A 25448-nucleotide genomic window follows, 5' to 3' on the forward strand; every position below is an offset into this window, starting at 1 on the left:
CTGAATAGTCTAACCCTGTACTGTAGTTGGGCTTGAAGGACCCCCTAGCTGAGGGAGAGATGAAGCAGGGACCCCCCCCCCCCCCCACTACACTACTATAGTCCTTGTATACAATATACAAGTCCTCCTTGTATACAATTGCAATGCAGATTACATTTATTCATAGATGTCATAGTAGAAAGCTTCATAGACTTGTTTGACAGCACTGTCATCAGTGTTGGATTCATGTTAATGTGTGTTTTAGACATAACACTTAAAAAATCAATACTTGCCCTATAGCCTATTTTATACGATTTATTACAGCGTTCAAATGGAACCAAATTGGTTGTTTACCAATACCTGGGGTGGATTATTTTTATCATGTTTTATTATAGATGATGGCGTGGTTTGAGTTTATGGGTACGTTCATAATGTGTTTGTGCTTGTACATGTACATGTACATGTACTTGTACATGTAGTTAAGTTGATTGTTGTCTTGTTGACACATTGTTCTGGTTTGTGTGTTCGAAAACGAGATGTTGGGGCAGGGGGGCTTATCCTCTAACACCAGTAAGACACCCTTATCGGGATATAAGCGACTGTCAGGTCGCATACACAAACTTTAGAAGGCAATCGTAGCCAATCAGGAGAGAATATGGGAAATGGGACAGATCCATGTTGATTACATGACTTTAGAGATTCTGTGTACCGCTTTGCGTGATTTTAGGCCAAAATCACGATGATTATGAAGTGTTTGTGTTGTTAACTCTTTCCTCCCTGTACTGTAGGTAGGCTGGTGATATATGGACTTGTACATGATGAACTGTGAGCTGTTAGCAACGTGTAGTGCCCTGGGGTACCTGGAGGGGGAGACCTATCACGCAGAACCTGACTGTTTAGGTGAGTGATCACGTGTTTTCAGCTAATTTCCTTAAATAGATTTTTTTCTGATTTGTTTCCGTTCAACTTCCCTTGTAATGTAGAAGCATTTTGATAATGGTGTGTATCAGCAGTGTCTGTCTGGAGAACAACTCTAACATACTCGACCATGTATATTGGTTTAAAAGAATATGAGATTTTCTTCATTAAAACAAGTTGCAGGATTGCAGCTTTCGGAGCCAGACCAGGACATTTCATGCCCCCCTCTTATTGTCTCTGATCCTTTCTCCTCCGGCGTCTCCTCCATGTTCTTCCAGAGAGTGTGAAAGACCTGATCAGATATCTACGCCATGAAGACGATACTCGAGACATCCGCCAGCAGCTGGGAGCGGGGCAGATCCTCCAGAACGACCTCCTGCCCCTCATCACCCAGCACGCGGAGAACAAACCCCTGTTTGATGCCTGCATCAGGTCAGCCTGCGTGGGATCCACACCGTTTTCGGGTTTCTGATCCGTTCTGTGACGGAAATAACTATTTTGCGTCATCGTGCGGCCGTCACCAGTGACCGAAACCACCGGTCACGTGCACCTCCAAAAGGATTCCCCTGGCTTAAAATGGGTTTAAATCAGTGGTCTTCAACGTTTTCAGGCCAAGGACCCATTAGCTGAGAGAGATGAAGCTATTATTTATAAATGCGTGATGCAGATTTTCATAGATTTCACAGATAGATTAATAGACTTGTTTGACAGCACTGTCATCAGTCTATGTTGGATTCGTGTTTTTAGTTAACTTGAACAGTCACTGTGTATTGGTCTGCTCTTTTCTTACCTCTACACCAAACCTATTTGCCGAAAATAGCCGATCTACAGGATGCGCGAGGCGTTGAGAGCTGGTCACGTTCAGGTGTTTAGACAGATATCTGGTGTTTTATAGACGTTTGCGTCAACTCTCAAATGAGCAAACTCCACCTGCCTGAAGGTTTTATTTACCTGCTTGGGGCAGGTACCGTAGGCAAGCCGTAGTGTCAACGCCTGCATCTGTAAATATAGGTTATCGACCATAACATAAATGTTGACATCATCGGTTATTGGTATCGGACAGGAACATTGGTCCGTGCCTAACCACTCTTCTTCTTCTCTGGTATTTCAGACTCATGGTCAACCTGACGCAGCCTGCCCTCCTCTGCTTCGGTAAAGTCCCGGAGGACCCAGTTTTTAGACATCACTTCTTACAAGTGGAGTGTTTTCTACAGGCCTACAAAGAGGTATGGATTTTTATGTCACCGTTGCAACGCTATTCATACATGTACAGGAACTTTACAGTTTGATTTGTTGCACTATTATTTCCACGATAGAATACTAGTGTTTATTGGTGTAGAATTGGTGTTTTTAGCATATTAATTGCAGTTGACTTCATCTCTTTCTCATTCTTTTGTAGGCATTTGCCAGTGAGAAGGTGTTTGCGGTTTTTAGTGAAACATTGTACAAACTTCTACAAATGGTAAGTGTCAACATACTTTTTTTTTTAACTTAAGTTTATTTGTTCTCTGTTTACACTGATTAATTTACACACTGTATGTGTTAACCCCTGGAGTGCCTAACACGTTCCCAGACGTTTTAACGATTCCCTCCCGTGAAGTGTCGTGGCCCCGTTAGGTTAACTGGTTACCATGGTATGCAATAGCAAGCGTGCTACCGCAGGCGGGAGTGACGCATGATGCCTCGCGAAATACTACATTCTGCGAAATCGGTTGAATTGAATTGTATTCAATTTATCATCCTGGCTGCATGGATATATCTCGGCTTCTTTTCCCATACCGCGCGTTTGATCAAAACTGCCTGTTTTTTTAATGGACCATAACTTACACACAGATCATCGCAGTTGTATTTTTTCTTCTCCGCGTGAACGAAAAGATGCTTTCGGAGCCCCCGAAAATCAGGTTAATACAATACTGCTTGTAGTAAATCTATGAGTGCCTCTCCCACCTCCCCTCTCTCCCTCCTCCCCCCAGGACTGGGAGGAGAGACAAGAAGAAGACAACCTGCTGATAGAGAGGATTCTTCTGCTGGTCCGGAATGTTCTCCACGTTCCTGCCAACCCTTATGAGGAGAAGGTAGGAGTTTTAAGCGAGGATCCCAAAGTTACAAAGTGAAATCCTCTTTGTTAACTTATCCACTTGTCACTCTATGAGAGTGTACGGATGGATGTAGGTTACATTTGTATGCTCTTTATAGCTGGGAGGAGACTAGTGTCTCTCAAGACAGACAACCGTTCCATAATCTTCAAAATGCTTTATAGAGTCTGTAGCTACACCTCCTGAAAGCGGGAAAAAAGGTGGGAAACCGTCATCTGTTTTCTTTCTGTATTATTTTCTTTCAAATATATTTTTGGCTTTCTATTTCTGCTTAGCAGTAAGATATACGTACACAGTATACAATATATGCGTCAACTTATGTGATTCGCAGTAGGACAAGTCTAGTCTACGCCACTGCAAATATGAAACAGAAGTGGGGGCAGGGTTAGGTCTTTCTGGGGAGACTAGGAACCATGTCTTCTGATTCTCTTCTCCCCCTTCCTTCCTCTGGTGTCTCCTCTGTGTCTTCTGGTGTGTCCTCTGGTGTGTCCTCTCCGTCGGGGACGTGCCTCCTCCAGAACGTGGACGATGACGCCAGCGTCCATGACAAGCTGCTGTGGGCCGTCCACATGAGCGGCTTCGACGACCTCATCAAGTTCGTGGCGTCGGCGCAGAGCGAGCAGCAGTGGAGCATGCACGTCCTGGAGATCATCTCCCTGATGTTCAGAGACCAGGTAGATCTAGTTAACAGATCATCTCACTCATGTTCAGAGACCAGGTAGATCTAGTTAATAGATCATCTCCCTCACTGTTTCCCAAACAGTGGGTCGTGACTAGGGGTGGGCGATATGGAAAAATACAATATCACTATATTTTCCCAAGCTGGGATCACGATACACGATTTTATCACGATTCATTTTCACGTTGGTTTTTATGGTTATTTTTCAAGTTACTTGACAAAAACTAGACTCTCTGGGTTCCTTTTGGGAGGTCTAAATTGAACTTAACAAGTATGTAACCAAATGGACCCGTATCCTGTCAAGAGTTAAGTGGAGACCTTGACATTTTAAAGTTTGAGAACTGATGATTTTGACCAAAATGCAGGTTTAATTGAATTTTGCAATGAATCTCTGTATTAACGATTAAACAGGATTTTTTACAAGGCTCCCTCAATTGTATCACAATATATATACAATACCTTTGAAAAGGCATATCGTGGAGACATTGTATCGTCTCAACGATAATTATCACCATATCGCCCACCCCTAGTCGTGACCCATTTGTGAGTCACGGACACATTCTTATGGGTCCCTTAATTTTTGGTTTCCTACATTCCCCCAAAAGATTTTCATGAATAATAATAATAAATAAAATAAAAATCGTAAGAAATTCCATAAATTAGAAAACAAAATGTTTTAAGAAGTAGTGAAAATAGCCGTCACTGCTCTGCTAACGACGCAATTATTTCCTCTATGATCTGCAGAAGCCAGAGAACCTGGTGAGCGCCGGTCACAGCCGCTCTGCCGAGGAGAAGCACCGAGATGGACAGGAGCTGGAGGCTCTGAGGCAGAAAGAGATGGCGGAGAAACGGAGTCGCCTTCTACAGAGAGGAAACAGGTACATATTAGAGAGGAAACGGGTACATGTTACAGAGGAAACGGGTACATGTTACAGAGGAAACGGGTACATGTTACAGAGGAAACGGGTACATATTACAGAGGAAACGGGTACATGTTACAGAGGAAACGGGTACATGTTACAGAGGAAACGGGTACATGTTACAGAGGAAACGGGTACATATTACAGAGGAAACAGGTACATGTTACAGAGGAAACGGGTACATGTTACAGAGGAAACGGGTACATGTTACAGAGGAAACGGGTACATGTTACAGAGGAAACGGGTACATGTTACAGAGGAAACGGGTACATATTACAGAGGAAACAGGTACATGTTACAGAGGAAACGGGTACATGTTACAGAGGAAACAGGTACATATTACAGAGGAAACGGGTACATGTTACAGAGGAAACGGGTACATGTTACAGAGGAAACGGGTACATGTTACAGAGGAAACGGGTACATGTTAAAGAGGAAACGGGTACATGTTACAGAGGAAACGGGTACATGTTAAAGAGGAAACGGGTACATGTTACAGTGGAAACGGGTACATGTTACAGAGGAAACAGGTACATGTTACAGAGGAAACGGGTACATATTACAGAGGAAACAGGTACATGTTACAGAGGAAACGGGTACATGTTACAGAGGAAACAGGTACATGTTACAGAGGAAACGGGTACATGTTACAGAGGAAACGGGTACATATTACAGAGGAAACGGGTACATGTTAAAGAGGAAACGGGTACATGTTACAGAGGAAACGGGTACATGTTACAGAGGAAACGGGTACATGTTACAGAGGAAACGGGTACATGTTACAGAGGAAACGGGTACATATTACAGAGGAAACGGGTACATGTTAAAGAGGAAACAGGTACATGTTACAGAGGAAACAGGTACATGTTACAGAGGAAACGGGTACATGTTACAGAGGAAACGGGTACATGTTACAGAGGAAACGGTTACATGTTACAGAGGAAACGGGTACATGTTACAGAGAGGAAACAGGTTACAGAGAGGAAACAGGTTACAGAGAGGAAACATGTTTTCACTGTTGTACCGCAGGGGGTTCTGGGGGCTTCAGAGTATAGGAAGCCAATAGCGACCACATCATTGGCCAATAGGGAGAAAGTAACGAGAAAGTGACATAGTTGCAACTTCTGTTCATTGACGGCTTTGCCAAGATGTAAAAAGAATGATGTGGATTCGGGGATCCACGCAGAAACGGAGCGGCTCAAAATGTGGATCTTGGCTTGTGGAGGACATTTTTGTCTAAATTCAATTTTTGCCGTGGGCAAAAATGAGTGGACAATCACTAATTCCTTTCGTTTAATTTGTACACTCAGAGTTAAGAGTGTGTTTGCAAACAATCTATGGCGGTCGGGAGATACACGCACATCCAAATATTTTGACGGATGCTGGATCAAAATGGAGATACTGAATAGAAGAAAAGTAGGCACACCGTCTTAATGCTCCCCAAATAATTTATTAACAGAGTATAGACTCCAAATATGCCATAGTGTCATAGTAAATAAGTGTCATATTCTGAAGAGCCAAGCCATAAAAAACAATTTAGGAATTTAGCAGACGCTCTTAATCCAGAGCGATCTACAATAAGCAAGAACAGCGCAAGGTGCTACGTCAAATGAATAGAAACAGACGAAAATAAAGAACACAAAGAAGAATGATCACAAGCCTATGATCACAAGCCCCTCCTACAGCATACCATGCTTTAACATCAGATATAACATAAATTGGACCATATTTTCACAAAACGCATATCATGGTGATTGAAACGAGGCTTTAAACTAGCGACAGGAACCATTAGATTATGACAATGCAAAATGAAAGGAATCCTATGGAGAACATGTTGCTTCTGGTACCAGAACAGCGCAACTAGCGGCCAATCATAGAACTTTTAGTTCCGTGTTTGCTTCATTTTAAATCCGGACAACTGGCCCCCTGGTATCGACAGATGGCTGCAACCTATACATTGTGTGGAAGGAAACAACAACAACAACCATACTTTCACACGTTTCTATATGTTTTGTTGCTGACTGTTGTCATCATGGCTGCCAGTTGTCGTCATGGCAGCCAGTTCCCACCTGACGTCATGTGAGAGTTCAGTGCGCTCCAGAGCGTACTGGATAACGGCCAGCTTGCAAAGCGTCTTCAGACTAGGACTAAAGTCTAAGATGTACAGGTCTCTGGAAAACAGTCCTGCGGACAAGACGACGCGATCTCCCAGCACGCAACAACACAACATTCTGTGCACCGGTCTCACCGGTCTCAGGCTCCCCTTAGGCTCCACCTTCGTCCAGGAGGAGGTCTCCTTGTTGAATTTCCACAGAAAGATCAAGAAGCCGGCAAATACGTACAGCTCTCCATTGTAAGCGAAGGCTAAATGACGGCTGTGTCCCTCTGGAAGAAGCCGTGCGGAGGAAGGAGGGGTGCTGCTCAGCCAGCGGTCGCTCTCTGTGTCGAACACTCTGACGTCGTTGTTGGTCTCCCGGTCCCCTCGGCCCCCGAACACAAACATCTCTGTCCCGATGACGGTGGCAGAGTGACCCGACGAAGCAGCCGCGGCGCTTCCCCTGGTGTTGATGAAAGACCAGACCATCGTGGCGGTGTCCAACTTGTACACGTCATCAGTGTTGTCGTTCAGCCGGGTCCATCCTCCGTAGACATACATGATCCTCCCCAAGACACAGGCCGAGTGGTCGTCCCTCCCCCCGGGAACGGTCCCGGTAACCCCAGGGCTGGACCATTTGTGGGCGTCCTCGACGTCCAGCGCATAAAGCACGTTGCAGAACGCCCCCGTGCAGAACCTCCCGCCCCACATGTAGACGATGTCTCCTATCGCCACGACTGCGTGGCCGCAGCGCATGGAGGGAACGTCGTCAAAGGGAGGGTCTCCTCCTCCTCCACTCGTCACCACCGCCGCCCAGCGCAAGGACACCGTGTTGAAGACGCGCACGTCGATCTGGTCCCTGTGGTTCACCGTCATGCTGAGGCCTCCGAAAGAGTAGACCCTGTGTCGCACTGCCGCCGCCGCATGATAGACCTGTAGTTCTGTAGGCAGATGCAACGTCCAGCGCAACATCTCTCACAAGTGGGCAGGGCCCTTAACAAAACGGGGCGGTCTTGCTCTGCGAAAGAATGGAGTGCTGTAGTGCGTTCTACCACTTATATCGCTCTCAGCTGCACAAGTGTCACATAAAGTTACCCTCGTTCCCAGCCCAGCCAACTCGTCTCTGAGGAGAAGAATTGGCTAATGGCTATGACCTAATGTTTCCCCTGCAAAATATATTTCTCCGGCCAATGGCAACACTCGTTTAATTCACAGAGAATATAAACTGATTTGTAAAGCACCAACATCATTTTCCTCTGGCGGTACTTCTGCCACTGCCATTTAGACATTCAACCGGCTGGGTCTTGCCCAGCATATACAGTATAGATTTCATTTGATTATGAATTCTTCCTTCTCTTTTCCCCCTGCCAGACACTCCCGGTTTGGAGGATCATATGTTGTTCAGGGTCTCAAGTCCATCGGAGACAATGATGTCATCTACCACAGGGGTCTCCACAATGTAAGTAGTAGAAATGATCATGTTGTTGTCGCGCAGAAAAACCTCTTATCTCCACATCTAACCTTTTGTGGGGTTTTCTTTTGCCCATAAATTAACAGCACTACGTGATCGTACTATACGCCAGTGGGTCTCAACCTTTTCAGGCCGCGACCCCCAAAATAATCATATTTTAACCGGGGACCCCCCCATCCTGACAAGCACTAAGAGTTGAGGCATTACATTTTGTATGACATGGTTCTATTGTGAAAATTGCAGATCTACATGCTCACATGTAGATTGGCTATTTTCACAATTTGGCCAATGTTTAATTTGTCATTTTAGAGGTATTAAAACGTCCTTAAATTGTCACTTTAGAAATGTGCAGATACCGTCTATACACTTAAACATTATGTTGGTTTGTTTAGTGAGTTGAGTGAGGAAAACAATGTTGCACATTAGGTTAATCGTCTGGGGGTCCCAATCCACAGGTTGAGAACCACTGCATCACACAAAAGCATCAAAAGTAGCAGATCCGCTCAAGCTTGTAGATGTTACTTTTGCTATTTTTATATTTGAACGGTTTTGGATGGTTTTGGTTTCTACCCTACAGAGACAATATGAAAAGCTTTACTGGCTATTACTAAATAAGTGTTCGGAAGGACGGAAACAACATTGAAAAATATATCAAAACAGAATTAGGGGACAGTATTTGATTGTTTCTTTTTTTTTTCTTTTTTGTCCAGTTCAAGAACTACACTCACGACTCTGGGAAGTCGGTGAGGCGCGTTCCCAAGAGGAACCGCCAGGCGGCGGACGGCGAGAGCAAGCGGCGCTCGGCGCTCAACGTGCGTCTGTTCCTCCGAGAGTTCTGCGTGGACTTCCTGGAGAACTGCTACAACCGCCTCATGTACCTGGTCAAGGTTGGTTTCAAATATCGAACTATCAACCGAGCTTGTAGATCTGCTATTTTTGAAAAATCGTGAAAATTAGAATTTTGACCCGATTCTATAAGTGTCTTTCGAAATTCCTTCTATGGTTTTTTGAAAAACCGATGTTTCTATGTCAGCAATCTGGACAGCCATCGTCAAAGAAAAGGTCCTTTTCACATAACTGGAGCTCAGTTAGTCTGTTCTTGAGAGACTACTATGTCAGTGGTTCTCAAACCTTTTCTTGTGAAGGACCCCCAAAATGATATGTATTTGGCTACGGACCTCCATCTCAAAATATTTAGTTCCAGGGACATCCCAGAAGCAAAATTTGAGTTACAAACGTCCGCTTTGAAAAATACATATATTCAAAGATTTGCACACATTTTCACGACTTTTTCAAAAATAGCAGATCTACAAGCTCGCAGCGCGGCACCTGGTTAAAGCATTAAATCATTCTAGGCCTGAATGTCTGTTCGTCTGTCTGCATGCTGACATTACGCATGCTGACATCACTGATACTACACAGTGTCGCCACCATGGTAAGAGCCGCATGCTGAAACAATACCCAAATTTGGAGATGAGCATTGTAACATGCAGTAGGTAACTGAATTCGGTAGGCAAGCAACTGTGGTGTAACAGTCCGCCACGTGATGTAGCAAATCATTTTGCATGGAATTATACCATAATACCATTCTATGCTTTATTTTTGCTACACTGCCTGTATTTGGGCATTACTCAAAGGAGTAAGAGACTCATTATTGCGCTGAATGACTTATATAGGCCTGGAAATTAGTTTTAAATATTCTGGAAAAGTTTTGGAAATTCATTGGTAAAAATGTGCGGAAGTGCTCTTTTCACTTTTATCACCACATAAATAAATCCATTTGTAGGGCTGTCACAATTATTACATAATCGTCTAATCGCAATTATTTGACATAATCGCAAATATTTTGTCATAATCGTGAATGTTGAAAAATATTCATACATTTTTACAAACATTTTCAGAAATAGTGGAAATAGCAGACCTACAAGCTCACGATGCGACGCGTTGTGAGCTTGTAGATCGGCTGTAAGTAGAAAGTTGTCAAATATGTCAGTAATTTCTTTGTATTTTTGGGTTATGTGTCATATCTGCCATGTCCAACTTCAAAGCCTAAAAGCCGAACAGAAATGTAATTGTCAACGACAAAAACACAATTAAATCGTTAATCGCAATTATTTGAGAGACAATTAACCCATTTAGGCCTAGAATTACTGAATGCTTTAACCAGTGAAAATTAGCAGATATACAAGCTCACAGCCGCGCTGCGACCTTGTAGATCTGCTATTTTTGAAAAAGTCGTGAAAATGTGTGCAAATCTTTGAATATATGTATTTTCAAAGCGAACGTTTGTAACTCAAATTTTGCTTCTGGGTGGTCCCTGGAACTAAATATTTTGAGATGGGGGTCTGTGGCCAAATAAATATCAGTTTGGGGGTCCTTCACATGAAAAGGTTTGAGAACCACTGACATTGTAGTCTCTCAAGAACAGACTAACTGAGCTCCAGTTAAGTGAAATGACCTTTTCTTTGACGATGGCCAGACAGATTGCTGACATAGAAAGAAGGATTCAAAAGACACTTATAGAATCGGTTCAAAATTCAAATTTTCACGATTTTTCAAAAATAGCAGATCTACAAGCTCGCAGCGCGGCACTCGGTGCCGCGCTGTGAGCTTGTATATCTGCTATTTTTCAATAGTTAAATCATAAAATAATGATACACCATAATGTGTACCCGTTCTTGGGTTAATCGTCATGTAAAGTGTCATATGGTGACAGCCGTCCATGTCTGTGCCCTCCTCCTCCAGGAGAACCTGATCAGAGAGACGGCCCAGCAGCATGATGAGACCTACTACCTGTGGGCTCTGAGCTTCTTCATGGCCTTCAACCGAGGCAACGGCTTCAGAGCAGACCTGGTGTCTGAGACCGTGTCCATCCGCTCCTTCCACTACATGGAGAGGAACATCACCAACTACTACGAGATGATGCTCACAGACAAGAAGGAGGCCACCTCCTGGTCCAAGAGGTGAGGATGAGGGGGGGAAGGGGCTAAATCAGGGTTCCCCAATTAGTTTTCCCCAAGGGCCGAATTATGTCTAGGGTACCAAGCCGAGGGCCACAACATTGCAGGGGGCGACGGTGGCGTTCCCGCTACTCCAGCGACAGTTTTCGTCGTTGTCGGGTGAAAATCTTGTATGTCCAAAACCGTTCGTTTTGAATTTATCATTTTAAAAATTATTCAAACTAGTGAAAACGGCCGATCTACAAGCACACAACGCCTCGCGGTGCGAGGCAGGGTGTGTGCTTGTAGATCGGCCGTTTTCACTACTTTTGTGTGACAGCCTTGTATGATTTGCGAAAGAACGTACAAATTTAGAGATACAAGATTTCCACCCGACAACGACAATATACTAGTGTTGTTCCTGCTCTTATACCACCATTATTACTGGGGTTGGTGTGGCAAAAGAAATTGTGATTCACGATATTATCGCGATAATCAAAATCCATTATCCTGGTGCGGAACATTTGACAAAAAATAGCAGATCTACAAGCTTGTAGATCGGCAATGTTTCTTGTGTGGTATTTCCTAATCACTATTCCTATTCAATGATGCAAATGTATGTTTTATTTTTAAACACGCTTTCAACTTTGAAATTGCACTATAAAGTAGGTATAAAACCTTTAGAACCGCTACTTACCGTACTTGACTTGTGGATGCTTGAAAAGAACGTGGCCAAAGTCACCATGACAGTTGTTATGCACTTCTGTTTATGTAAAGATGTGTTAACGATGTCATTGTTTTCATTACCCAGGATGCACTTGGCTCTGAAGGCGTACCAGGAGCTGCTGTTAACGGTGAACGAGATGGACCGCTCCCACGACCCCACCATCCGCCAGAGCTCCAACGTCATCAAAAGTACGATGCGCTACAGAGGTGTCATTTCAGAAAGACAGAGGGGGTGGTAACAAAATAAGTTACCTTGTAGATTAGCTATTTATTAAGTCTAGAGGGTCTAAGTATTCTGCGGCACCCCTGGACTTCGTCACAGCACCCACTTTGAGAGTAGGAGTTTTAGAATGAATACCAGGCTTTCCTCCATGGTGACGCAAGGTTATCTTCTACCTGATGGAGTAGCAGGGAGATCTTCTAACATGTTGTCTGTTCCTTCTAGGTAACATCTTCTACCTGATGGAGTACAGGGAGATCTTCTAACATGTTGTCTGTTCCTTCTAGGTAACATCTTCTACCTGATGGAGTACAGGGAGATCTTCCTGACTCTTCTGAGGAAGTTTGACGAGAGGAAGCAGCCACGCTCCTTCCTCAAAGACCTGGTGGAGTCCACACACCTGTTCCTGCGCATGCTGGAGCGCTTCTGCAAAGGACGCAGCAACCTGGTGGTGCAGGTAAAAACAAGAGACAGAATAAAGTTGTAGAGCAAGAATGCTCCAAGGATAATTAAAGATGATATAGCATCGCATATAAATTCTTTTGTAGGGCTTGCTGTATGAGGATAGCATATGAGGATAGGATAACTCTTTGGAATGCACTCCCTCAAGCTGTCAGGCATGCAGAGACATTTTTAAATCTAGATAACGTATCTCTTTTGCCTACACTACGGTCTGCCTTAATCTCTGAACTTCACTTGTATGACCTAACCCTGCTCAGTATCTTTCACATTTTGTTGTTTTATTTTATCCTATTTAGTTTTTCCTTTCATTTCCTTGCTGACTTACACATCTTCAGCTGTGTACTGCTACATGGAAATTGCTTGACCATGTGTGCTGGCACTTTTTAATGTTTGTTCCCTTTTCTTTGCTATTGTACTGTTTACTGTTTGCCTTGTTGTGAAGTGCACAGAGACCCTTTGGGGTGATGTTGCACTATAAATACAAATAAACTAAAACTGTATGTTGTTGATAACTGCTCGGAAATCTCTCTCTCTTGCAGAAGAAGAAGGTTAAGCGGAGAAGGTCGAACAAGAAGAAGTCCAGTTCAGAGCCGCCCACCCCAGAAGCACTGGAGGAGACCTGGAAGACTGTGGCCGACGAACTGAGGGCGACAGGGTTTCAGGTATAATTCACTGTGTGATGAACTGAGGGCCACAGGGTTTTTTCAGGTAATTCAGATGAACTTATGGAAGCTTCCTCCATAAAACCCTAATGGTCTCCGACATTTCTACACCTGTGTGGAAGTATGTAGAACGGCTGGAACAATATTATTAAAACATTGTAATTTTACATGTTATTCTGTTCATTGATTAAGAGGCCTCTCTAGTGTGATGGGGCTCCTTTCACACATTTCACATTTTCAGTCTTGAGATTGAATTTTGCTTTAATTCCTGTGAGAGCTTTTCTCCAAAAAGAGCCCCTGGCTTCAAACAGACTGTAAAGTTGCTCAAGAGCAAAAGAAGCCACATCCTCTAAATCAGCTATAAGCATGTCAAAATGTCTGGATGCCAACTTAAGTTCTGCCAACCGTAAATATGTTCCACATCACAGCCAACAACAGTTGACAGTTTCTTTTTTTTTATGTGGAAGACAAGTCTTTTTTTTCTCTCCTTTTCATAGCTGTAAAAGTTTTATTAAGAAAGTTCAAACAAGGCGAGAGATGAGAGAACAACATCTGTTAGCCAGGTTTCATAAACACAGAGAAGTAGTTACATGTGCAGTAGACAACGTTCAGCCACCAGATGTCATACTTTCACAACAACTGTTGTATAGGGCAGTGGTTCTCGCAATGTTCAAGCTGGGAACCCCCCCCCAAATAATTATATGTGAACTAGGGACCCTCAAAAATGATCATATTAGGGTTAGGGTTATAGCTGAGGCATTACATTTAGTTTTAGTTTACATTTAGTTTCCACAGATTTTGAAAATAGCTGGTTTACCTATTTTAAATAGCTTTTTATTTTAATGTTTGCCTCTTTCTTACACTATTTGACAATTTGGCCAATGCTTGACAAGTTTTTCTCATATAGTTTGTTTTTCTCAGGTATTCTTTTGGTACTTAGAAGTCATTACATTTTCACTTTACTGTCATCCCCCTTGCGGTAGGGTTATATCTATTTCCCCAGGCAGTAATCATGTAGTTTGCAACATTGTAAAGCTATGGCTGTCTCCCCCATAGACATAGAAAGGTATCGGGGGACCATGGGAATCTGTGTGCATCGCTTCCACGTGCGTCACACATACAGAAGTTGCTAGGCCAATCAGAGGCAGGTGGGGGTGGGTCTTAACGTACGCACCCTGTAAGAACAGCTGAGCCACGCAGCCGTGCAACATCAGGAAATGGATGGATTGATAAGTCCCGGAAAAGACGCTCTGTGATTGGCCAGTAGTCGCTTGACTGGCAGCAGTCCCTTAGTTTTTCCAGGAAGTCCAGACTACAATTTTTGCACGTCGCTCCAATGAACTGCAGAGGCGAATGAGGTATCTAGCTTTTTATATCTGTGGTCTCCCTCCCTCATCACAAGCCACACAATCTTCACAAGATTTTCATACTAAAATTGATTTCCGCCATCTGTGTGTGAGTGAGAATGTAATACACAATCTTTGTAAAAGCGCTTTGGATAAAGGCGCCATACAAATGTACAATTTACTGTTTACCATTTGCAGGATTTGTGTACCATTTTGCCTCTAGTGCCTCCATAATTGGGATGGCGTATCTTCAATATTGAATATCTTTGCTCATAAGTGGTTGAACATTTTGCTCCATTTCTGTGCAGCTGTCGGACGGTCTGGTGGAGAGCATCGTGCCCTTTGACCCCACCTCAGAGACCCCTCTAGAGGAGCAGAGGACAGAGGCCATGGTGAGGCTGCAGGACGCTTTGTTGGCCAGGCTGGGACCGGAGGCCCTGGGGCTGCTGAGAGCTGCTAGGTGAGCATTACTGCACCGTGTACCATGGTGAGAGCTGCTAGGTGAGCATTACTGTACCCAGGGTTCCCACGTTCATGAAATTCCTGCAAATATTTTGTAATTAGAAAAATATTTTTCCAGTACTGGGAAAGTTTTGGAATTGATCAATGGTCCTGGAAGGTCCTGGAAAAAATAGCTATGCATTGTTTTTGCTTATTGATTTTGTTAATACCTCTGAAATGACAAATTAAACAAATGACAAATTGTCAAATATTAGAGGCAGAAATTGTGAAAATAGCCGATCTACGCCTCGCAACGAGCATGTAGATCTGCTATTTTCACAATAGAAACGTGTTATACAACTCAACTCTTAGTGCTCGTCAGGGTGGGGGTCCCCAGTTAAAATATGATTATTTACAGCCTGAAAAGGTTGAGAACCACTGGCATACACTACCTGTCTTTGGGCATTGCGCATAGGAGTAAGCGACTTCTTATTGAGCTGAATTATTGTTATATAGTCCTGGAAATTGGGTTAAATATTCTGGAAAAGTTTTGGAAATTAATTGGTAAAAATGTGTGGGAACCCTGTGTACCATGCTGAGAGCTGCTAGGTGAGCATTACTGTACCATGCTGAGAGCTGCTAGGTGAGCATTACTGTACCATGGTGAGAGCTGCTAGGTGAGCATTACTGTACCATGGTGAGAGCTGCTAGGTGAGCATTACTGTACCATGGTGAGAGCTGCTAGGTGAGCATTACTGTACCATGCTGAGAGCTGCTAGGTGAGCATTACTGTACCATGGTGAGAGCTGCTAGGTGAGCATTACTGTACCATGGTGAGAGCTGCTAGGTGAGCATTACTGTACCATGGTGAGAGCTGCTAGGTGAGCATTACTGTACCATGCTGAGAGCTGCTAGGTGAGCATTACTGTACCATGCTGAGAGCTGCTAGGTGAGCATTACTGTACCATGGTGAGAGCTGCTAGGTGAGCATTACTGTACCATGGTGAGAGCTGCTAGGTGAGCATTACTGTACCATGCTGAGAGCTGCTAGGTGAGCATTACTGCACCGTGTACCATGGTGAGAGCTGCTAGGTGAGCATTACTGTACCATGGTGAGAGCTGCTAGGTGAGCATTACTGTACCATGCTGAGAGCTGCTAGGTGAGCATTACTGTACCATGGTGAGAGCTGCTAGGTGAGCATTACTGTACCATGCTGAGAGCTGCTAGGTGAGCATTACTGTACCATGGTGAGAGCTGCTAGGTGAGCATTACTGTACCATGGTGAGAGCTGCTAGGTGAGCATTACTGTACCATGGTGAGAGCTGCTAGGTGAGCATTACTGTACCATGGTGAGAGCTGCTAGGTGAGCATTACTGTACCCAGGGTTCCCACGTTCATGAAATTCCTGCAAATATTTTTCCAGTACCGGAAAAGTTTTGGAATTGATCAATGGTCCTGGAAGGCCCTGGAAAAAATAGCTATGCATTGTCTTTGGTTATTGATTTTGTTAATACCTTTGAAATGACAAATTAAACAAATGACAAATTGTCAAATATTAGAGGCAGAAATTGTGAAAATAGCCGATCTACATGCTCACAACGCGTCGCGTTGCGAGGCGTTGTGAGCATGTAGATCTGCTATTTTCACTATAGAAACGTGTTATACAACTCAACTCTTAGTGCTTGTCAGGGTGGGGGTCCCCAGTTAAAATATGATTATTTACAGCCTGAAAAGGTTGAGAACCACTGGCATACACTACCTGTCTTTGGGCATTGCGCATAGGAGTAAGCGACTTCTTATTGAGCTGAATTATTGTTATATACTCCTGGAAATTGGGTTAAATATTCTGGAAAAGTTTTGGAAATGAATTGGTAAAAATGTGTGGGAACCCTGTGTACCATGCTGAGAGCTGCTAGGTGAGCATTACTGTACCATGCTGAGAGCTGCTAGGTGAGCATTACTGTACCATGCTGAGAGCTGCTAGGTGAGCAATACTGTACCATGCTGAGAGCTGCTAGGTGAGCTTTACTGTACCATGCTGAGAGCTGCTAGGTGAGCATTACTGTACCATGCTGAGAGCTGCTAGGTGAGCATTACTGTACCATGCTGAGAGCTGCTAGGTGAGCATTACTGTACCATGCTGAGAGCTGCTAGATGAGCATTACTGTACCATGCTGAGAGCTGCTAGGTGAGCTTTACTGTACCATGCTGAGAGCTGCTAGGTGAGCTTTACTGTACCATGCTGAGAGCTGCTAGGTGAGCATTACTGTACCATGCTGAGAGCTGCTAGGTGAGCAATACTGTACCATGCTGAGAGCTGCTAGGTGAGCTTTACTGTACCATGCTGAGAGCTGCTAGGTGAGCATTACTGTACCATGCTGAGAGCTGCTAGGTGAGCATTACTGTACCATGCTGAGAGCTGCTAGGTGAGCATTACTGTACCATGCTGAGAGCTGCTAGATGAGCATTACTGTACCATGCTGAGAGCTGCTAGGTGAGCTTTACTGTACCATGCTGAGAGCTGCTAGGTGAGCTTTACTGTACCATGCTGAGAGCTGCTAGGTGAGCTTTACTGTACCATGCTGAGAGCTGCTAGGTGAGCATTACTGTACCATGCTGAGAGCTGCTAGGTGAGCTTTACTGTACCATGCTGAGAGCTGCTAGGTGAGCATTACTGTACCATGGTGAGAGCTGCAAGGTGAGTGGAGTCCAGGATGTTGACATGAAGGTTTCATTCTTCTCCTCTCCAGGGAGGTGTGGCCTGAAGGAGACGTGTTTGGCTCCTCTGATGTGGAACCTGAAGAAGAACTGGAACTCCTCAAGCAGATCCTGTTTGCCAACCTGCCCAGTAAACCCCTCCTCTTTTATTATTATTATTATTACCCTTATTATTATTATTATGTTTGCCAGCTTGCCCAGTAAACCCCTCCTCTTTTAAATGTTTATTAACTATTATTCACATAGTGGTCATTTTGACTAGGGGTTGCAGAAGTATATCAAACTAATCAATTTAATCGATTTAATCAAATAAACCATGAACTTTTATTTTTTGAATATTTCTTTAGACAAAGCTGGAGAACAAGTACATCCAAAAACAAAATATGTAGTACAGTCAATCACCCTACATAAAAGGAACACCATAAAAAAGCCCTTGCAGTCTTGTTTCGGTTGGAGGTCCTTGGTATTCAATTCATCGACATATATAAAATATTAATGGTAGAGTAATCTAAACCCTATAGAATTTTGGGCATGTGATTATATGTTTGAAGTTTAGAATTAGAAAATACTAATAGCCAACTAACAACGCTTCATGTTTTTATCTGCTTGCAGAGAATTGAAGTCTTAATGACCTGAGGCCCATCTCTCTCTCTCTCTCTCTCTCTCTCTCTCTCTCTCTCTCTCTCCTGGCATTTCCTGTCACTAAATAAAGACATAAAAATGCGTTATTTTTTGTTTTTATTCCAGGGCCCGCCCCTCCTCCCGAGCCAGAGGCTGATGAAGATGATGATGGAGCGGAGCTGCTGGAGGAAGAGATGGAAACGGTCCAGGTGTTGGAGACAGACTTCAACTTCCTGGACTTCATCAAACGGTGAGGGACCATTTATTTTATTCAGGGAAAACAATGTAACTTTGAAACAGAGGCTGAAAAAATGCCAAAAGACGACGTACACATCCAAAGCCTATTAGACTGGGTGCTGGACCAAAAACACAAACAGCATAAGAATATAAAGAGTCGGCACACATTGATGCTCCCAAACGTATGTTTATTTGAAGTAAACATACGCTTGGGAGCCTCAATAGGTGTGCGGACTCTTTTCATTCTTATTACAGTACATCGCTTCTTTTCACTTGCCTAGAAAACCTAACATCATCCAGCCCTACCTCCTCATTCATTGTGTTGTTTATGTTGTAGGTTCGCCGCTCCCAACATCGTGCAGCCCTACCTGCTCATGCTCAAGTCCTACTCCCAGAACTCTCCTCACACCAACCACTGCATCGCCCGCATGCTGCACCGCCTGGCCGTCGACCTGAAGATGGAAGCCCTGATGTTCCAGCTGTCAGTGTTCCACCTCTTCAACAAGATCCTCAGTGACCCTGCTGCTGATGCATATAAGGTACCTTATGATCCTTATGACCCTGCTGCTGATGCATATAAGGTACCTTATGATCCTTATGACCCTGCTGCTGATGCATATAAGGTACCTTATGCTCCTTATGACCCTGCAGCTGATGCATATAAGGTACCTTATGCTCCTTATGACCCTGCAGCTGATGCATATAAGGTACCTTATGCTCCTTATGACCCTGCAGCTGATGCATATAAGGTACCTTATGCTCCTTATGACCCTGCAGCTGATGCATATAAGGTACCTTATGATCCTTATGACCATGCTGCTGATGCATATAAGGTACCTTATGATCCTTATGGCCCTGCTGCTGATGCATATAAGGTACCTTATGGTCCTTATGACCCTGCTGCTGATGCATATAAGTTACCTTATGATCCTTATGGCTCTGCAGCTGATGCATATAAGGCAGGGGTCTTCAACGTTTTCAGGCCGAGGACCCCTTAGTTGAGAGACAGATGAAGCAGGGACCCCCACAACCTGTTCATGGATTCCATATAGTTTCATCGTTTGACAGCACGATCGATCATCAGTGTATTTTGGATTCATGTCAACTTGTGTTTTCAGATATTTAAACACTTGAACCAATACTTAATAAAGTTGACCTTTCACTCTGTACTTAGTCTGCTCTTTTCCCCCTCTACACCAAAGCTCTTTGCCAAAAATATCTACAAGCTCACAACGCCTCGCAGAAGTTCTCAGAATAAGGACACTAGGGTTCAAAGATCACACAAAAATTTGGAGGACCCCCTGTAGTAACTCTGAGGACCCCCTAGGGGTCCCGCACCCCCTGTTGAAGACCCCTGATATAAGGTATAAGATCCTTATGATCCTTATGACCCTGCTGCAGATTCATATAAGGTATAAGAACCTTATGACTCTGCAGCTGATGCATATACCCAGTACGTGCAGAGTTTGGATTAGGCACACATTGTTGTGAAGATGACATCCAAAGCTCTGTCCTGCTCATAATAAAGCGCAGTGTTTGTGGACGCGGCCGTGAATGAAAGTCCTTTTACGTTTGCAGGCTAGCGAGCAGCTGGGCAGCAGCCATCCCATACCTTGTGGGGCTGAAACCATGGCGAAGATGGATCCCATAGCCCGAACTCAGAATCGCCAGTGTTGACATAAAAACACCAATAAACGGCTTACGTTTTGGGAAAGTGAAAAACTATGCATATGCTAATGGTCGATGCCTGCGTGCAAATTCAGATTGAGGAGAGATCTGTAGAATTATATAGGAGGATAATAGTGCAGATAGCCTGTATACATTTATACTGTATGTTGGTTTGTTTACTGTTGAGTGAGAAAACAATATTGCACAAAGTAATTTGCCTTTTCGGACCCACTGACTTAACAGAAGGTTGTTTCCCTCTCTCTCCACAGGAGCTTGTCACCTTTTCCAAATTCGTGCTGAAACGTTTCTTCGCGCTCGCAGCGACCAATAACAAGGCCTTTGTGGAGCTGCTGTTCTGGAAGAATGTCGGGGCCGTCCGCGAGATGACGGAAGGATACGCCAAGGATGGGTGGGTGTTCTGTTTATGTTGTTTATATGCATAGCATACCTTCTTGTGTGTTTTTTTCCAGCAACTGAATGCCCTTCTTGATCATATCATCAGTATCTGATAGGCCTAGAATTATTGAATGCTTTAACCAGTGAAAAATAGCAGATATACAAGCTCACAGCGCGTGAGCTTGTAGATCTGCTATTTTTGAAAAAGTCGTGAAAATTTGTGCAAATCTTTGAATATATGTATTTTCAAAGCGAACGTTTGTAACTCAAATTTTGCTTCTGGGGGGGTCCCTGGAACTAAATATTTTGAGATGGGGGTCCGTGGCCAAATACATATCATTTTGGGGGTCCTTCACATGAAAAGGTTTGAGAACCACTGACATAGTAGTCTCTCAAGAACAGACTAATGAGCTCCATTTAAGTGAAAAGGACCTTTTCTTTGACGACGGCTAGCCAGGTTGCTGACAAAAAATCTTAGAAGGATTCAAAAGACACTTATAGAATCTGGTAAAAATTCAAATTTTCACGATTTTTCAAAAATAGCAGATCTACAAGCTTGTGAGCTTGTATATCTTTCAATAGTTAAAGCATAAAATAATGATACACAATAATGTGTACCCGTTCTGAATGGGTTAAAGCTCAAATTGTGAATTGTAAATATGTCTCATACTGTTGCTGTGACAGAGAGGGAGAGGGCTCAAAGGCGTCGTGGACCCCAGAGGAGGAAGAGGAGCTGCAGCGGCTGTACGACGAGCACCGGGACGATGATGGTGTGTGTGTGTGTGTGGTCTCCTTCTCTCATATCACAAGCTTTTTGTGATGAGTGATCTGGTAGACCGGCTATTTTCGGAGCATGACACCCACATACTGTTCACTAGCCAAGCATAAAATGACTTACTCTTCTCAACTCCATAACATTTTAGTCAAGTTCATAGTCATCATAGCTTAGTTTTGTTTTGTTTTTATTTTGTTTTTGTTAGTGGAAAAAAAGTAGTCTCAGCTGTATTATACTATGTAACTTTTCCAATAAAACTAATCTTAAAATTGTCCTAACTATGAAATCGCTAAAGTTTTAGAACACCAACTCCCACCCAGCCTTCTGTAAATATGTTTTCTATGATCCTGGCCGGGGACTGGATTTCGCTGCAAAATTATGTCATCTGCATCTTTCCGTATACGTTGTATATACGTTGGCCAATCACAGCGCGGATCATACACTACCGGACAATCACAGCGCGTCTTGCCGTCTCTTCAGGAAGTAGCTTGCCTCAGAAACAGTGTTTATGCTGGTGTAGGAGCTACTACTGACCAGTAGTTGAGCAACTTCCATAGTATAGCTTTAATGTAGGTCCTCCCAGGGTTCAGACACCAGGACATAAATCGAACAGATAGGAGCTTTTAAACATGTTACACATTATAGTGGCTCTGAACGCTCACCCTCTGCAGTACTAAAGTACTATAGCCTCTTCTTTGCTCCATAGTCTAACAGTTGTTTTCATAAAAGAACACCCCTAGTTGATCATACTACAGCGTCACACAAAAAGCAGGAGATCTGCAAGCTCGAAACAGCTTGTAGATTTTGCTGTTTCTGAATTTTAATCCTGAAAAGTAACAGTTTTGGACATCCACCTGACAGACAGGGTAATATAATACCAGTAAGACTCCCTAATCGGGATTTTAGGGCAAAATGTGTAGGAGCAGTGTCCAAAAATGGGTTTGAAACAATCAGCCTGATGGTGGCGCTATATGGGACAGATCCATGTTGATGACATGAGTGTAGACATACTGTGTACCGATTTGTGTTATTGCGACTGCCAGGTCGCAGTTACTATCAAAACCTCGACCAGCTGTCCGTCAGTCAGTCCGTCAGTCTGTCTGTCACACGTCACACTTTTGCCCTGCTCATATCTCCGCAACCTTTGCCCCGATCCATGCCAAATTTTGCACACACACTCCTTGCCTGCCAAACCACACCCATCAATTCTCACTTGACCCTCTTCTAGCGCCACCATGAGGCAGATTCTTGCAAAACACATTTATGGACACAGCTCCTACAATTTTTGCCCTAAAATCACGCAAATCGGTACACATTATGTCTACACTCATGTCATCAACATGGATCTGTCCCATTTAGCGCCACCTTCAGGCCGATTTTTTAAAACACATTTTTGGACACTGCTCCTACAGACCTTGCCCTAAAATCACGCAAATCGGTACACAGTATGTCTACACTCATGTCATCAACATGGATCTGTCCCATATAGCGCCACCATCAGGCCGATTTTTTCAAACACATTTTTGGACACTGCTCCTACAGATTTCGCAATTATACTCAATACAATTTTGAGGTATTTTCTCTTGAACATTTCCACTTCATGATCATTTTATATTTCCATTTTGTAGAATATGATTATGATTATTATTGCAAGACATGCATTCATGAATTAAGTTTATATTAATTAAATGAACCACTTTATTCCTCAGTTTTAGCCTTTTCTTAGTGTTTCCTTCCCCCTAATAAAGTTGATTATTATTAGTATTCCTACATGGTGGTATATTTGCTACTTTGACCTCAGTAACTCGAGTACCTCCTCCCACCAATGCCTCTCCTCAGTTCCAGACATCGTGGAGACTCTGATTCCGTTGCTAAGCAACAGCCAGCGTACACGTCGTCAGGTGGTGGTCCAGATGGTGACCATGGGTCTGGTGAGCAGCGCCAAGGAGCTGAAGAAACAGAAGTAAGTTCTGTCTGGAGATCATGGTCCATGAATCAAATGTTTTGGATATGTTTGGATATAATATACATCGATTTTGGCTGTTGATTTTGTTCATAAAAACGATTCGTTTATAGGTTTTTTCCTTTTTTGTCCCCCCACTAGGGGCAAAGGCACTCGTATCGTTCTTTGGACTGAAGACCAGGAAGAAGAGCTGCAGATCCTCTACGAGGAGTTCAGAGACTCTAATGGTAAAGTTCTGGAGTTCAGAGACTCTAATGGTAAAGTTATGGAGTTCAGAGACTCTAATGGTAAAGTTATGGAGTTCAGAGACTCTAATGGTAAAGTTCTGGAGTTCAGAGACTCTAATGGTAAGGTTATGGAGTTCAGAGACTCTAATGGTAAAGTTATGGAGTTCAGAGACTCTAATGGTAAAGTTATGGAGTTCAGAGACTCTAATGGTAAAGTTATGGAGTTCAGAGACTAATGGTAAAGTTCTGGAGTTCAGAGACTAATGGTAAAGTTCTGGAGTTCAGAGACTAATGGTAAAGTTCTGGAGTTCAGAGACTAATGGTACAGTTATGGAGTTCAGAGACTAATGGTAAAGTTCTGGAGTTCAGAGACTAATGGCAAAGTTCTGGAGTTCAGAGACTAATGGTAAAGTTCTGGAGTTCAGAGACTAATGGTAAAGTTCTGGAGTTCAGAGACTAATGGTAAAGTTATGGAGTTCAGAGACTCTAATGGTAAAGTTATGGAGTTCAGAGACTAATGGTAAAGTTATGGACTTCAGAGACTAATGGTAAAGTTCTGGAGTTCAGAGACTAATGGTAAAGTTATGGAGTTCAGAGACTAATGGTACAGTTCTTGAGTTCAGAGACTAATGGTAAAGTTGTGGAGTTCAGAGACTAATGGTAAAGTTGTGGAGTTCAGAGACTAATGGTAAAGTTATGGACTTCAGAGACTAATGGTAAAGTTCTGGAGTTCAGAGACTAATGGTAAGGTTATGGAGTTCAGAGACTAATGGTACAGTTCTTGAGTTCAGAGACTAATGGTAAAGTTCTGGAGTTCAGAGACTAATGGTAAAGTTGTGGAGTTCAGAGACTAATGGTAAAGTTATGGACTTCAGAGACTAATGGTAAAATTCTGGAGTTCAGAGACTAATGGTAAAGTTATGGAGTTCAGAGACTAATGGTACAGTTCTTGAGTTCAGAGACTAATGGTAAAGTTCTGGAGTTCAGAGACTCTAATGGTAAAGTTCTGGAGTTCAGAGACTAATGGTAAAGTTCTGGAGTTCAGAGACTAATGGTAAAGTTCTGGAGTTCAGAGACTAATGGTAAAGTTCTGGAGTTCAGAGACTAATGGTAAAGTTCTTGATTTCAGAGACTCTAATGGTAAAGTTCTGTAGTTCAGAGACTAATGGTAAAGTTCTGGAGTTCAGAGACTAGCGGTAACGTTGTGGAGTTCAGAGACTAACAGTAACGTTGAGGAGGAAACAAAACTTTGTCCTAGGTAACATCATGAAGAAGTTAAAGTTTGTGTGTACTGTGTGCAGATGTCCTAGGAAACATCATGAAGAAGTTGACAGCCAAGCGCTCTCGTCCCCGCGTGGTGGAGAAGCTGCTCAGCCTGGGTCTGGTGTCTGACAGGAAGGAGCTCTACAAGAAGAGAAGCTCTGCTGCTCAGGGGAAGAAGAGTTCTGGGAAGAGCTCTGGAAGGGGAATGGTAAAGTCTCCATCACTGTCACGTTTATAGCTCTGGAAGGGGAATGGTAAAGTCTCCATCACTGTCACGTTTATAGCTCTGGGAGGGGAATATTCAGAACGGGTACACATTATTGTGTTTTATGCTTTAACTATTGAAAAATAGCAGATATACAAGCTCACAGCGCGGCACCGAGTGCCGCGCTGCAAGCTTGTAGATCTGCTATTTTTGAAAAATCGTGAAAATTAGAATTTTGACCCGATTCTATAAGTGTCTTTTGAATCCTTCTAAGATTTTTTGAAAAACCTATGTTTCTATGACAGCAATCTGGCCAGCCATTGTCAACGAAAAGGCCCTTTTCACTTAACTGGAGCTCAGTTAGTCTGTTCTTGAGAGACTGCTATGTCAGTGGTTCTCAAACCTTTTCATGTGAAGGAC

General features: G+C 43.3%; 1 protein-coding gene across 1 annotated transcript in view; it reads left to right on the plus strand.

Moving 5' to 3' along the window:
- Window positions 1-782: 782 nt before the first annotated feature.
- timeless (timeless circadian clock) overlaps window positions 783-25448 on the plus strand; it is a gene marked incomplete at its 5' end in the record, with an annotated part of 41209 nt that continues 16543 nt past the window's right edge. Inside the window, 22 exons of the mRNA XM_080728531.1 lie at window positions 783-879; window positions 1176-1329; window positions 2009-2123; window positions 2297-2359; window positions 2871-2972; window positions 3512-3667; window positions 4417-4550; window positions 8059-8146; window positions 8869-9045; window positions 10904-11121; window positions 11909-12012; window positions 12331-12500; window positions 13045-13167; window positions 14822-14973; window positions 17706-17803; window positions 18421-18544; window positions 18869-19070; window positions 20469-20608; window positions 21280-21365; window positions 23210-23333; window positions 23475-23560; window positions 24862-25031. Coding sequence (XP_080584657.1) covers window positions 783-879; window positions 1176-1329; window positions 2009-2123; window positions 2297-2359; window positions 2871-2972; window positions 3512-3667; window positions 4417-4550; window positions 8059-8146; window positions 8869-9045; window positions 10904-11121; window positions 11909-12012; window positions 12331-12500; window positions 13045-13167; window positions 14822-14973; window positions 17706-17803; window positions 18421-18544; window positions 18869-19070; window positions 20469-20608; window positions 21280-21365; window positions 23210-23333; window positions 23475-23560; window positions 24862-25031 — 2883 coding nt within the window. The remainder of the gene's footprint in view (window positions 880-1175; window positions 1330-2008; window positions 2124-2296; window positions 2360-2870; window positions 2973-3511; window positions 3668-4416; window positions 4551-8058; window positions 8147-8868; window positions 9046-10903; window positions 11122-11908; window positions 12013-12330; window positions 12501-13044; window positions 13168-14821; window positions 14974-17705; window positions 17804-18420; window positions 18545-18868; window positions 19071-20468; window positions 20609-21279; window positions 21366-23209; window positions 23334-23474; window positions 23561-24861; window positions 25032-25448) is intronic.

This window comes from Nannobrachium achirus (assembly GCF_963921795.1).
Source record: "Nannobrachium achirus genome assembly, chromosome: 6".
Taxonomy (NCBI): Eukaryota; Metazoa; Chordata; class Actinopteri; order Myctophiformes; family Myctophidae; genus Nannobrachium; species Nannobrachium achirus.